Source organism: Culex pipiens, chromosome 2 (assembly GCF_016801865.2).
Source record: "Culex pipiens pallens isolate TS chromosome 2, TS_CPP_V2, whole genome shotgun sequence".
NCBI classification, from domain to species: Eukaryota; Metazoa; Arthropoda; class Insecta; order Diptera; family Culicidae; genus Culex; species Culex pipiens.
The window spans coordinates 101,641,737-101,657,624 of NC_068938.1; the positions used below are offsets into that span (position 1 = coordinate 101,641,737).

The 15,888-nt window shown below is 34.9% G+C and overlaps 1 protein-coding gene across 14 annotated transcripts in view; it reads right to left on the reverse strand.

Moving 5' to 3' along the window:
- LOC120424109 (kinesin-like protein KIF21B) overlaps positions 1-15,888 on the reverse strand; it is a 145,211-nt gene that overhangs the window by 120,885 nt on the left and 8,438 nt on the right. For 13 of the 14 annotated variants that reach the window (XM_052708756.1, XM_052708757.1, XM_052708760.1 and 10 more), the window contains one exon: positions 5,591-5,805. In XM_052708756.1, the coding sequence (XP_052564716.1) occupies positions 5,591-5,634 (44 nt within the window). In that variant the 5' untranslated portion in view covers positions 5,635-5,805. Of the gene's footprint in view, positions 1-5,590; positions 5,806-5,888; positions 5,910-15,888 lie in introns of those variants that run through there. The other variant, XM_052708761.1, reaches the window with a different exon arrangement.

Genomic DNA, 15,888 nt, shown 5'->3' on the forward strand with positions numbered 1-15,888 from the left:
AAACTGAAAACAAATCAAATTTGGTTTGGAAATTCAGATTTGGTTGTGGAAATAGATGAATAGTGGAATACTAAGTACTCAATAAGAATTTAAAAGCATTACAATTTGTATTCGGCATATATCAGCATGTATTTGGCTTGTTAGGGAAAATTGCTGAAATTTTAGTGCCTTGCGCTTTAAATATTTTCTTTTAAATTGTTTTTATTTGAAAAATAATTGGTATTATATTTTCGTATATTCATGACAATAAACTTGAGAAAAATCATATTTAATTATTTTTCATCAAAAACCGGCATCTGGAGCAAATCAGGACAAAAGTAAGGAATTTTGACAGTTGTTTCAGGCAATTTTTTTTGCATAATGTTCTGATTTTAGTTACAACACGAATAGAACAAAACAATTAGTACACCGATTTCCAAATTTATTGCTCTTCACCCAACTGGCAGTCACATGATTGGTTATTGATCCGACACGCTACCACCGCACCATGGACGGTTGATGAAAAGTGAGTGAAAGAGCACCAACATATGCTTCTCTTTGGAGTGTTGCTCGGGAACGGACCAGCATTATATGTGTTGGTGAGAACTGCAGATCGCTGAAATTTTTACATGCGGGCAAAAATGATCTACGGACTTGCTGCAAAAAATGTTATAAAATGTGACATTTTCTGCAGCAAATCCAATGTTGCAGATTTTGAGATATATTTTTCCTTTGTTGGCGGTGGTGACTTAAAGATAATTTTTCAAATATGTTTTAAATATAATACAAGAAATGCTAGACTTATACGAATTGTAAGATTTTCTGGTATAATTTTATTTGTTTTAGTTTCTTGTTTGTTTTAGACAGTTTCAAATAAATTGTTTAAGCTATTTTAACCATGTCATAAAAATAAACAAATAAAAGAAATATCTAAATAAGAAGCTTATTATATTTGAATCACATCAGATTAAAAATTGTGGTTCATTTAAAATCTAAAGAATTATTTTTGAATGTATTTTATACTACACCCAGAACTGGGCATCGGCATACGAGAGGATAAAGAGCACGATTCGGTAGTAAAATGGTACTGTGTGCGGACGTAGAGGATACATCCCGAAATTACCGAGAGTACTTTACTCTTGGGTTCATCTTCAAAAAAGTTCATCCATCAAAAAAAAAAAAGTACCGGTACCGAGACCCGAACCCAAGACCTTCGGCATATTGAACCGTGCATTTGCCGTATGGGCCACCATGGTTCGGTGACGAAGTGGCGGTCATTTGTCCATATAAGCCACTCAATAGGATGGACTGTTCCAATGAACAAATGAGCACGCGAGAGGACTATACTCTCGCAAAATAGCACTTTCCTCACGTTTCTTTTCGTGAGGACTATCCCCTCGTTCTTTAACTTTGGGTGTATCTTAAAAACTGCTGTCCTTGTTAAGATTGAAGAGTAGATTATCATAAATTAACAGTATTGAGCTTATTCTGTAATTTTATGCTTGAAAAGCATAACAAATATAATGAAAACATAGATTTTATGACTGCTTCAAAAATTTCCCGGGATCCCGGGAATTCCCGGGATTCCAAAAATATTTTTCCCGTTTCCCGGGAATTTCAAAACCCGGGAAAATTGGACGCCCTAGTGCCTTCGGTATGCTCTAAGAAGCCGTTTTGCATCATTAGTTTGTCCATATAATTTTCCTTACAAATTTGGCAGCTGTCCATTCAAAAATGATGTATGAAAATTCCAAAATCTGTATCTTTTGAAGGAATTTTTTGATCGATTTTGTGTCTTCGGCAAAGTTGTAGGTATGGATAAAGACTACACTAAAAAAAATTATACACGGTAAATTTTTTTGGTGATTTTTTATTTTACTTTTAGTCACTAAACCTTACTTTGCAAAAAAAACACTATTTTTATTTTTTTATATGTTTTAGGGGACAACAAATGCCAACTTTTCAGAAATTTCCAGGTTGTGCAAAAAATCTTTGACCGAGTTAAGAATTTTTTAATCAATACTGATTTAAAAAAAAAAACGAAATATTGGTCGCAAAAATTTGTCAACTTCATTTTTTGAAGTAAAATCAAATTTGCAATCAAAATGTACTTTAGTGAAATTTTGATAAAGTGCATCGTTTTCAAGTTAAAGCCATTTTTAGGTGTATTTTTTTTTTTAAACAGTGCACATGTTTGCCCACTTTTGAAGAAAATATTTTTGAAGAGCTGAGAAAGTTCTCTATATTTTGCTTTTTTGAACTGTTGCTGAGATATCGCCATGCAACTAGAGGGTGACGAGCGGGAATTCCCGGGAAATTTACCATTTTTGGACCTCTCGATTCCCGGGAAATTCGGTCGAGACTCCCGGGAAATTTAAATTTATAAATATCGAAGCAAAATTATGTGAACTAATCAGAAAAAAACATTTAAAAAATTCAAAATTGTTTAGAACATTGAATGTCCAATGTTCGATGTTCAAGTTCGAATAAACCAATGTTTCTCTAATCTTCTTATTCAGAATGTGTAAATTTTAACTTGTCAAAAATTCCAATAACTATAATTTAGAGAAGCCAAAAAAAGGTGGACGCAAAAATTTACCTTAAAAATTATTTAGCAGTTACACCACAGGTATGAAATCAAATGTTTTATTTTCAAATATTATTTTTTCTAACTATTTGTAAAAGGGAAAAGCTTTTTCAAGTAAAGTTCAATTTCCATATCTTCTCTTGAGCATAGCAATCCAATCTAGTTTAGTGTGAAAATTTGGGTTTTCCTGATAACTGTAAATATTTTTTCAATGAATATTTAATGTTGAACTAAAAAATTTAAAAAACAATTTAATTTGTTGTTTTGAGTCGTTGTTTATCATAATGCAAAATTCCCGATAGTGGTAAATTATATATAAGCTATATTAGTTATTTTTTTACAAAAATCTAATAACAAGTTTGTGAACCTTTTGAAAAATCACTCAGTGCGAATTAAGATTCGTAAATATTTTAAACTACAATTTTGAGTCTTAAAAAACTCAAGAAACGATTTAGTTTTTGCAGATTCAGAAAAAAAATAATCAAAAGTTTTATATAGTTCTTCGAGTTCTTCAAAACAATGAGGCTGTTCAAATTAACGTTTCATAGAATTAGTATGAATTAACAGTAACTGAATTCATTTAAAAGAAACACATTTATTACTTTTCATTTTAAATTTTTGACACTGTTGGCGTAGTAAAAAAAACTCCCGGGTCCCGGGAATTCCCGGGAAATTGCCAAGTTCAACTCTCGATTCCCGGGAAATTGAAAATCTCGAGAATCGTCACCCTCTACATGCAAGTGTTTAAAAACAGGAAAATTGAAGTTTTCTAAGTCTCACTCAAAAAACCCACAATTTTCTAATGTCGATATCTCAGCAACTAATGGTTCGATTTACATTGTCAAAATATGAAACATTCGTGAAATTTTCCGATCTTTTCGAAAAAAATATTTTTAAAATTTTAAACCAAGACTAACATTTTAAAGGGCGTAATATTGAATGTTTGGCCCTTTCGAAATGTTAGTCTTGATTTAAATTTTTTTGAAGCATGTGCACTAATTAAAAAAAAAAGAATAACTGCGACTATTTTCAAAAAAGTTACCTATGGTTATAACTTGAAAACGGTGCACTTAATCAAAATTTCACCTAAGTACTTTTTGATTGCAAATTTGATTTTACACCGAAAAATAAAGTTGAAAAAATTTTGCTCCAATAATTCGATTTTTTTTAAAAATAGTATTGATTGAAAATTGTGTTTTTGCAAATCGAGTTTTAGTAACAAAAAGTGAAATTAAAAATCACCAAAAAATTTGTTATCGTGTATCATTTTTTTTCAGTGTAATCCTTATTCGTACCTACAACTTTGCCGAAGGCACCAAATCGATCAAAAAATTCCTTCAAAAGATACAGATTTTGGAATTTTCATACATCATTTTTGAATGGACAGCTGCCAAATTTGTAAGGAAAATTATATGGACAAACTAATGATGCAAAACGGTTTTTTTGGGCATTCCGTAAGCACCACAAAAGTTTCAGCTGGATTAAAAAATTAAAAAATTAAAATAATAGGGTGACAGGAAAAATTTTAAATTTTAGAAAATATGAAGAAATACACCCTGGCTCGATTCTTTAGGCAATAATAAGTAACTTTGCAAATTGTGAGCCAAATTGGTCAAGGTTAAGGGGTCGCTGTTTATCGTTGAAGTTTATATGGGGAAAATCGCTAAAATGTATGGAGAAAACATTGCTTCAGGATTTTGGCAACAGGTGGCGCAGGTCTCGCCCAAAATTGTCCATGTTTGAAATTATGATAGGAAATTTGATTTCCTACAACTTTGTCAAATGGTGCAAGAATATCCGAGTTGATCCTGATGAGTTATTAGCAATGCGATGAAAAGACATCGACTTATATACTTGAAAGTATATAAGGGATATTTACGAATTATATAAGAAAATACCTTTTACTAAAAAAAATCACCAAAAATCAGGATCAACTCGAATCGTTTTGCGCCTTTGGACAAAGTCGTAAGAAATTAAATTTCCTAAAAAAAAATCTCACACTTGGACAATTTTAAACGAGACCCGCGCCACCTGGAAGATAAATACTGAAACTATTTATGTTTTTCTGCATACATTTTAGCGATTTTCCCCATATAAACTTCAACGATAAAAACCAACCCTTTAACCTGAACCCAATTAACTCAAAATTGGCACAGATACTTATTTTTACCTAAAGAATCGAATCAGAGGGTATCCCTGATGTCGAATATTTTTATTGTCACCCTAGTGTACACCAATGTGATTTAAAAATATGTTAAGTCAACATTGACAAACCGCACAGATTTGTAGATAAATCAGATAAAAACTTCCCAAGTCGTCTCGGCTTAGCATGCCTGTCTACACACAACAGCCCCGACATGAATCACCAATTTATGGCGTTCCTGTTCAACGAAGCCAGAAGTTCGTTTCAATTTGTGAATGGCAGGGTCGTCGCAACTTAAACAACGCTGCACCACTTTGCTGTTGCACTCCCCGAGTTTATAGAAGGAACACTGTGTCCGTTTTCGTTGTCAGTGTTTAAAAATAAAAGTATCATCCTCAACACTGCACTTTAGCATGATAAAGTACATATTTACTATGCCCAAGCTTAGCGAAGCTAAACAACACTCTCGTTCGTTCGTCAAAAAACGAAGAACCGACAGCGCGTGAATGTCAACAAACACGGTTCTCTTCTCTACCGGGGAAAAGGCCGGTCTCGAACTGTACGCACACTACCTGTTGTTAGGGTTAGGGGGGAGATCCAGCAGAGAACATACCCCAAAACCGCCGGTGCAGACATGCTCCGGAAGCGGTCGTGATTCTTGGGAAATATGTGAGAGAGAGTGTGTGGAAAGAACGGGATGTACGTGGAAAGATTGGTTGGTGTCGAGCGACGACGCATGTAAAACAATAAAAATATTAAATAAATTATGAGGATTGTGACGTTCAGCATACTAATGGGAACGTAACGTACGGGCAGAGATTGGTGGGACCCGGAGTCAAACATTACTAACTTAAACTTTGTAGATAGTTTGTACTTCTTACCTGACGGCAACCCGTACAGAGGACTCTTTATCGTCGTCTGACATCTTGCCACTTTTGAAGGTGCCTCCTCCTCCGTCTGCTTCGAGGCGGTCCTGCCGGCTGTGGCGGAGGGCAAATATTTATTCCTGCGACGTGTCTTCCCCGTGGCTTGGAACCGGACGGCGCTTCAGAACATGTAGTAACAGCAAATTTGAATATCCTTTTCCCAGGGCGAGCTGTAATAAAAATGATGATGGAAAGTACGTGAGTATGTTTGTCAAAATGAAATTTAATTTCTAAGAACAACCGTTTAAAGTACATTTACGGACATCATCGCATACGAGCGATCTAGACGTTTGAATTAACCCTTAATGGCTTCAGGGTCCCCACCGGTTTGCTAAACGCAACGACCTGGAACCGCAAGCCGGCCAATTCTGAGCAACTCCTTTGTGTCTGGCGATTCCACAACTGAAACCGTTTCGTATGAGCTTCTTTAGAGTTTTTTGCTGTTGCTGTTGCTGTTTTTTTTCCTTCTTCTGAACAATTACTAGACACTTTCGGACAGCTTGGCTGATGACGATGAATAGCAGATTTCGTTGGTGTTTTGCTACACGCATGGAGTGGCAAATGCGCGCGCACCACAAACACACAAACACACACACGGGATGTGGTAAGAGCTGTAACAAAGAGACCGGTTTCGGTCGAATCTGAGTTGGAATGACTGCGGAGGATTTGACTGTTTTTGTAAAGTCACCGCAAATTACACCTTTAATTCACACTGAAAAGTGTGGGTCTCCACTTAATCGATAGTTCGACTTTCAGATTATTATACAACAGAATCTAATAGTTACGAAACCGAAATTAAACTACAATCACGGACATTCCAGTAATGTGACGAGCTCGGTAACTCGGACAGCTGCTCGAACTGAACAACTAAAGTTTCTAAAGATCAGTAACACGAAGTCAATTGAACGTGGACACCTGCCGCTGAATAAATTATGGCCGCCCATTGAAAGTCTCTCCGATATGTCAATCAACCGATGATTGTTAGTTGGACTAATCGCATGCGTTCAGTTCGGAAAGCCGGAAAGGTTAGTCAAATTAAGATGGAGATTACTCTATACTTTGGGGGCAGGAACAATTATCTGGATCGTTTCCAAAAAAAAAAAAACGAATGTACTTATCGTAACGTTTAACCCTCTACTGCCCCTTTTTTCAAAAAAAATATCTTTCCCGTGTTTAGAAGTTTATTTTGAGCAAATTTTGTTCTACGAAAAATTGTATTGCTCTTGTTTGACATTCACCTTAATTTATTTTATTTTTTAGTATTTTAATATGCGTTTATCTTGTTAAGTCTAGTTTTTCAAGTTTAATCTACAACATTCAATCATTATGGTTTGCATTATTATTTTTCAAAAAACTTCGAAATTTTAATGGAAATGCAAGTGCAATCCGCTGAAATCAGTTTAAAATGCATGTTTGGTTTTATTCAAAAATCTCTTTAGTTTTTGGAAAATTGTTGATGTACAGAATCGCAAAAACGGTTTTTTCGCTAAAATTATAGTTTTCGGAAATTCTAAAAAAAATTAAAAACAAATGCATTTTAAAACACTTTTTTCATTTAAAATGTTGAGACCATGGCTTGTTATTTAAATTGCTATTTTTTTTTTCTGAGATACAGCCTCACAATGAATTCGAATCGATGAAAATGTAGATATATCGCTAAGTTTCACCTAATTAGTCTGTAATTTCCAACTGACGATATCCCGGAAACTATTAGTTCGATTTTCAATATTCAAAAATAAAACTTTTATAAAATTTTCCTGATCTTTTAATTTTTTTAAATTTAAATATCAAGTTTTAACTATTGAAAAGGTAAAAAATAGAGAATTTTCCTTATCTCATATTTTGGACCAAAAAATGTTTCTTTTTATATTTTTATTGAAAATATCAGAAAATGTAGCATAAGGTTTCTGTTTCTATATCTTAGAAACTAATCGCCCGATGCTTAAAGTAAATTATAGAAAATATTCTCAGCTTAAAAAAAATCAGAAGTCTCTTAAGGATATTTTTTTTACCTTTTTACCTTAAAAAACGAAATTTAATACCTAAAAGTAGCTATAACTTGAAAACGGTATATTTAAAAAAAAAGAATTTATGTAGGGGAACGGCATCTAATTCCAGCGTGCCTCTAATGTTGTCAGGTCAGAACTTTGACATTCAATTAAAGCTAATTAAAAGCGTTTTCAACTGAAATCGAGTGATAAATAGCTCAATGAGAAGTGAGCAAGCAAGTTTCTATCAAAAGTTTTGCAAAATTAGTTGTTTAAATAGTGAAAATCAGCAAATTGAATGGAGTTAGGAGCGAGTGCTTAACCTGCCAAACATACGAGAATTTCCCCTATTGCAAATTCAATTATGCTTTAAAAAATGTTTTTTTTTATATATTTTTTTCAGATTTTCGATATTTCCGTAAAAAGTACTATTTCAAAAAAAGATATATCTCCTAAACCAGATTTAGCACCATCACGCACTATGGCTCAATTTATGTCTTTTTAGTCCCCTTGAACCTACAATTTTTTTTCGAAAAAGTCATGAAAGTTGAATTAAAAAAATGAGTTTTTTTCATGTGCCTTTTTATGACTGAGCAATACTTACAATATTGCTGAAGACACCAAATCGATAAAAAAATACCCTTTTTGTATGACCAATAAAAAAAATATGAAGACTAATGATGCAAAATGACTTTTTTGACATAGGCAGCGATGGAAGAATCATCATCAAAAGAAAATCATTTGATGTTCATCAAGAGAAAAAAAATCATAGGGATCATGGCTCTCCTCTCTCGCGCACGAAAAATCGGTAAAATTGATTATTCGGTGGGACATCTTTTACACTACTACACTTGCAAGTGTAACGTCACACGTCGAAAAATGACCTGTCACTTGTTGTAGATGTGCAAAGTGTGCTAACAAACCGAATTAAACCATTTCAGTAACAACATTTCAAAAGGGCGAAACCTACGATCCTGCCGTTTCGGGAAAATCAACATTCAAAATTTTGCAATTTCGATCAATTCCTATTTCCACAAAAAAGCATGAAAACCATCAATTTTGTCAAAACGTAATAGAAAATAGCAATAATTTCATCATAGAGAGCAATTTGAAATTAATTAAGGTGTTTTTGCTATTAAAAATTGAGAAAAAGAAATTACGCCTATTTGAAGAGCGTGCCTACATTTTCGCCATCACCTTATTCGCCACCCACTCAACCAAAACAACGGTTTCGCCCGTCAGGTTACGCCACAAAGCAGAAGTAAACAACAGATTCGCCCTTTTGTTTTTTGTTCATTTTTCGGGTTTTTAAAGAAAAAAGTGGTGAAACAACTATTTTATCATTGTGAAACGTTACAGTCAGTGATAATACAGTGATATTTGCAACCTCATTGATAAAAAATTGGTCTAGAAAGCCTTCATAAGGAGTCCGATTCAGGCCAAGACTCGTTGAACCAGGATACACGGTAAGTAGCTGGTTGGTTTGACGATGTGGTCTATATTGAAGTGACGTTCCTTGGGGTGTCCCAGCCGAAAGTGGGAGACATGGCAGCTGACGACTAGGCCACCCCGCGACACCATCCTGCCTTCTCAATCTTTGCATAGCTTCAATGGTTACGGAGGCGATGATTTTGTACGGCATTCCTCCTAAACCTCCCTACACTAACTTTTTGTCCTGCAACTGCTCGACCCAGAATCCCCGGATGTTCCAAGAACCGGTAAATAATGGACCTTCATATCTAGATTGTGAAACCAGACTAGATCCGATCTTACAATAATTGTAATTAAAAAGTTATGTTTTTAGGATCATACAAATTTGTGTTTGTTGTGGAATTGTGTTCAGAGACATCAGAAACATACATTTTGATCCATTTTGAGGATTGTCAGGTTAAAATTCACTAAATTGTAACGAAAATTTAGTGTTTCTAAATATACGTCGGAACTTGCAGAAAACACTACATTCGCCCCTCGTGATTGGGTGAAAACACAAGGGCGGAAACTCAATTTGGTTTGTTTTGATTGATGTTGTTGATTAGCCCTTTTATTTTTTGCTAGTAAAACTACGTAGTTTCGGAATTTTGAGATGATGGAGGGTGTTTTAGAATCAGTTTTGTTCGTTTTATATGATTCTGACAAAAACTCAGTTTGTTTACATCTGAGGGTTTCGCCCTTTTGAAAAGTTGTTACTGATTTAAAGTGATGCTGACAAGGAATTTAACAAAAAATCCTAAACAGATTGATTTTCTCGGAGAATTCGGGAGCGATTTTCTTTTGCGTGATTCGCCTCCCCTCTTTTTCGCGGGTGAAAGTTTATCATCAGGGAATTCAAAAAGACTTAAAAAAAGTATGAACTGGTTCAAGCATATGTTTTCCGAAGTGATAGTTTTCTTCAAAGTGTGCATAACTCTTTCGTAATTCCAAATATAACTAATTTATTCTATCCGGAACTTACTCACGAACCTCACGAAAACTCCATCCATTGCCTTGATAGATTTTCCAGTTATTCTGTCTGCATCCCATAGTCAATTTGTTAATTCCATGTTCGTGCCACGTTTGCTTTGGAGTTTAGCTGGGAATCGTGACTCCCAGTGAGTCCCATTCCGCGCTCTCCGATATCGACACATATAGATGCGCCAGTCCTCGTCGCCTCGTAGGAGTTCCATTCCAGATTCTCCCAGCTATCATTTCACGAACCAACTCCAGATTTGGTCACATCCCCCACGTGTGTGCGCGAGCTCGCCCTTTTCGCCAATCGCACGATCTTTGGCCGCTGCGCCGTACAGTTGTTTATGCAGATCTCCCAGCTCTCGTGTGCTCGCGAAAAAAGGGTGCTTATTACATAAAAACGCCATTCCATTAATAAATGTGTGCAGCTCAGGCCAATAAACGCCAGCAGTTTCCAGGCCCGGAGAGCAACGCGCCGCGGTGAATGTGTGGGCATCGGCGAGTTCGCGGATTATGGCTCCCCTCTGAACTCCCAGCAGCATCCCTCGCGTCGTCCCCAACATCAGCTAAGGGGGCGGACTGTATGAATGAATCGAGGTCGATTTTGCTCGATCGTTGATGTGCTGCCAACACGTCCAACGGGGTGGGGAAGAAGTGGCCACGAGAAGCAGTTTGGCCCAGGCTGAGGTTGTTGTTGTTGTTGTTGCTGTTTATGATGGCGTATGATATTCCACCCCAGCAGTTTCGAGAGGCCAGCAGTCGTCGAGGCAACATCGCATGCAGGTTTAGAACGCGGGAGGATGTGGTACTGTTGTGTACGAAGTCTACATATAACGGGGACTGCCAGCAGCAGAAGAGGCCAGATACTCTGCCAGTAAATGCCCACCAGAACTGTGAACGCCATTAGGGGCTCATCGACCATTCTCTCTCTCTAGCGGAGTGTGGTTTTGCGTGTGTCACGTGTTCATTCATCCGAATTTGGCAGAGTGTACCGGTTTTTTGAGGTTAGGGACTGTACATCACTGGGTTTGTAATGAAGGGAATGGTGGTATCATCTGGAGACGACAGACGAACGTTCTGTTTTTGATTAACAGTGGTTTGATTCCTGCAGATACAATTTTTTTGAGTTTTTCTTCTTATATAATTTAAAAACTCTGATAAATGATTTCAATTACTTAGTTGATTGTAAAAAAAACTTAAGGAATGACTAAAATAATTTCTTACAATATAATTTTTTGGCTGTAAATTCTTGAACCGGACACCTCTCAGATCCCATTTTCTGGTAAAAATTGTATCAAATTCATGTTGCTGATCCAATATCACGTAAGCAACAAGCTTAACATTTTTATTTCCTTTCATTCATAATCTTTGTTGTTATCTGACGCTCACTTTAAAAATTGCATGTTTATAAATAAACCAGTATCATTTTCACATTTTTTAAATTTTTTTTCACATCTGGAATTTAAAAAAAAATGTTTTATTTCTGTAGGTTTTAACATGGTTTCAAACATTAGTAGTTCTTGAAAATATATAAAAAGTATATCTGTTATTTTTTTACAATCCATTTGCTTTAGATTTTTGAAAAAGATTATTTTATTTTATTTCTGTTAGTTTTGTATTTGGTTGCATACTTTAATCCTTTAATTTTTTTTAAATATTTTTGAATATTTTTTGGATTTTTTAGGCATTTTTATTTATAAAATAAAATTCTGAATTTTATATCATTTGTATTCTGTCAAACAGGAGAGGTTTAGTAGTGAGATATTGAAATCCATTCAACATGATCTGTTGAACAAATATTTCAATTTATTTAAAAGAATAAAATAATTATGTTAGACTCGACAAGTTTATGTGCTTTATATAGAGCGTTCAATTTCCCGGGGTTACAAAATTCCCGGGAGACGGGAAATTTTCAACAAATTTCTCGGAAAATCCCGGGAATTCCCGGAAAATTTGAAATTTATCGAAAATTGTTCTGATCCTGGTTCTGATTATTATTTTGCAATATAATTGAATAGACTAGCAACTTAAATATTCAAAATAAGAATTGGGATCAATTAATGCCTTGACTGCTTGTAAAAAAACATATAACTTCAAGAAAATATAGATATTTTATAAATTTATAAGCTGCATTTGAAAATTCGTACAAAATATCAAAAAAAAAAATCGTTTGTATTTTTTCGTTAAGAAGTATTATTTTTCTAATCACAGTGTTTGGACAGAGAGTAAAATATCCATGCTCCAAAACCATAAAATTGCTTTTAAATAATGTATCGGTGAATAGTATGAGAGAATATGATCAAGAATAATATTGACACATTAAGTTGAAATGAAAACAAAAACCATACAGACAATATTTTTTGCTTTGTAAATCTTTTTTTCCAGAAAAAATCTTAATGGTTTAAGGTCATCGTTCATAGACTAGTATTGAAATAACATTGAAAATCTGCTTTTTCACTTGAAATACCATTTTTATGAAATCACAACTCAAAGTTTTCATATATTTGTAGCGAGTTTCTGAAACATGATTGCTTTTTTGGGCACCATTTATATAATACGAATAGTTTTTTATTGTTTTTTTTTATGATTGAGCTTAATACATATTTTTCGTAACATTAAAGATTAGATATTTTTTATATATTAAACCTCTTAGGCCCTTGGTAGCTCTATGGCCCTAAGAATTTCCAACTCTAAACTGTAATATCCTTGGACACATTTAAACAAATAACACACAACCCTCTTTAAGACATTTTATGATACCAATTCAATTTTCATCCAATTTGGTCATGGTAAAAAAAAAACGTAAAAAAAACGTAAAAAACAGAATTTCGATCTTCGCGGGAAGGGGTACCTTATTTTCTAATCATATAACAACAATTTTCGTTTAAATCTTACCAAAATTATAATAGTTTATTTTCATTCAATAGAATTGTAATTTTCGTTATCCAACACATAAACAAGATCTATTCCCAGTTGTGAATAGTTCAAGTTTAATATTATTTGAAATAAACCTTGACATGAAATTTTAAGAAGAACTGCTAAGTTCAATAAGAACACTAAATAAAATAAAATTGAGCTCTTTAATTTTTTATTTTATTTTATTTTATTTTATTTTTTTTTTGATAAATTAAAAAAAGTGCCAAAAAGTTTAGAAAATGCATAATTCCGCTTAAATTTCGAGAAATTTTCAAATTACCCGGGAAAGGGGATCAATCAATAGAGACTATTAGAGAAATCGGTTCAGCCGGATTCGCAAAATTTTTGATTAACCCTCTACAACCTAACCCCGCCTTTAGACGGGCTTCGATCTAAAAAATCGCCAAAAATCAATTTTCCAACCGATTTTTGATCTTTAAAAAGCATTGTAAAGAAGAACTCTTAAAATTTTAGAAAATTTCAGGGTTGGAAGTTTAACTTGTTTTATGTGACTTTGCCAATGTTTTTAAAAATGTCATTTTTTTAGGGGTCAACTTTGGCTGTGTTTTTTACTAACATTTCCTAAATTTTCAGTAAAAAGAAGTTTGTAGTAATTTTTCTAGTATCCCAGATTATGCCTCTACGCATTTGTTTACAATATAAATGATGGTGTGCCATTCTATAGCAGAAAATGTGAAAAACATGCAAAAAATTGAAAAAGTGACTGTAAAAACGTGAAAAAATTAGATAGGCAAAATGTAATTATATCAGGTGGTAGAATAGGCCAAATACTACCAAAAACAAACATAAACTAAACAAGATAAATGCAAATTAAAATACTAAAAATAAAACAAGAAAAACATAAAACAAGAGAAGTAAAGTTTTTCGTAGAACAAAAGTTGCTCAAAATGACCTCCTGAACAAGGGAAAAATAAAAAAAATCGAAAAAAAAATTTGGGCAGTAGAGGGTTAACGTAATTTATAAGTTCATTTTTGGAGTAATTGTGTAGCCTTACCTCTGTAAGGAAGGCAAAAATGTTAAAAAGCCAGCAACTGCTCACTTTTCCGTGATACATCAACATGAAAAGTAACACTTAAACTTAGATAGGTTTGCCAAATTTTCGACACATCTTTGAAAAAGTGTTCCAATTCACAAATACAACCCCATTGTCAACCTGCGTAAAACGCAAAAAAAAATCAACTTGTCGAATTTAGGTTACCTGTCGCTTTGGGGCGTACCGTGGAAAGCTCCACTACGCCGCGGTTCACGCTCGATTAAGACGCGACTCTTGCTTTTCTACGAACAGGTAAAGTCGTGGGTGGAGCCGATATCTCTCAATCTGGCATCATCAGCAGGAGGTCGCCAGCAGCTCAAACTACACGCCGATGTGAACGCGTGGAGAACCTGTTCGTTTGCAACCATCGGGACACAGCTGTTGGTTCGTCTCTATATCTACTGGGCCGAGATTGGGTGTCGATGGGGTTAGTGCAAGCCAATCAATTTTATTCGCAATTAAAAGTAATTGCTAAACACTGCGCAAATAATAGTTTTATGCGGCTTGGATACTTTGGAGCTGGGCATTAATGGTAATTATACAAAGGGGGATGCAAATTACATCATCGCAGTAATGCACAGCAAATGAGCAAATCTTCAAGATTCTACCAGATGGTTGAACAAAACTTTTGTTTATTCTCATATTCGGTTTCACGATTAAAAGTGTGGTAGCAGCGTGACGAATGCATCCTCACGACAGCCCATACGCCTGTTCAGAAGCCGTGGCGGCACGTCAAACGATGCAGGCTCAACGCTGCGTAAACAGCGATGATTTACTCGCTTTCCGCTCTGTTTTTTATTCGCGTTTCACAGTTTAAATTTCTTCTACCAACCGGAACGTCCGAAGAGGAATATTCACGGCAGCTCGCTAATTAGTCAACACCGCTCCAGCAGTAGAGGTGTCTTCCCCCACGGCAAACAGCTGCTGACCTTGACCGCCACTCGACAGTTACGACAGTTTTATGCGGCCCAGAATTGTAAACAAACCAGGTAATGCGCAGGCTTAATCTTGTTGACACTAATCGCGCTGGTTTTATTGCAACAGGTTGGGAGGCGTGATTAGCGTTTGTAATGCGCTTCTTTGCGATGTCGGACCGACAGACGACGGTTTTGACCGAAAAATTCGACTCACGATCGTGCATGCAAATCAATTGGGTTGGGTCTGTGGACCCGATGCAGCAGAGGTTTAACGCCTTTCAGGAGGACTTAGCCGAGCAGATTAAATCTACACCTTGATTCGTGTTAATTCCATGTGAAGGCGGAAGAATGGCATAAATATTTTTTTTTTATTGGAGCTCTTTTATTGATAGTTTTATTGATGATATAGGTCCATTTATGGCTGTCTAAGGTTATCTTATCTTTCAAATTGCAATTATGAAACACAATTCTAAAAATATTTACTTTCAAATTTTGAAGCTTTTTTTTTGATTGATTTGATAAAAAAAAGGAAATTCAAATGTTTTTGTTATTTATATTGTTGCATGTTGGTACATCACCAATACAATCAAACAGCAAAAAATGCCATTATCAGTAACGACCACATCTGTTATTCCCAGAAACTGCACAGAAGTTTAAATCCATGTTGTTGTATGAATTTCAGGGTTATTCATCATAAACCTAAACTTACTTTTCCGTACCGCAAACACAAATCTCAGAATAGGGGAACTATACCCTTTTTCAGCCTATTTCTATTATCGGCCTATCAGTACTTTGATCATGAATTACAGCTTTCATAAAATGTTTTGTTCCAAAGTAATAAATAGCTCAAATAAAAGTGAGCAAGCAACTCTCCATTGTTGATACAACTGAAAACGTTGATTTAATGTCGGAAAACGGTAAAAGTGATGAGA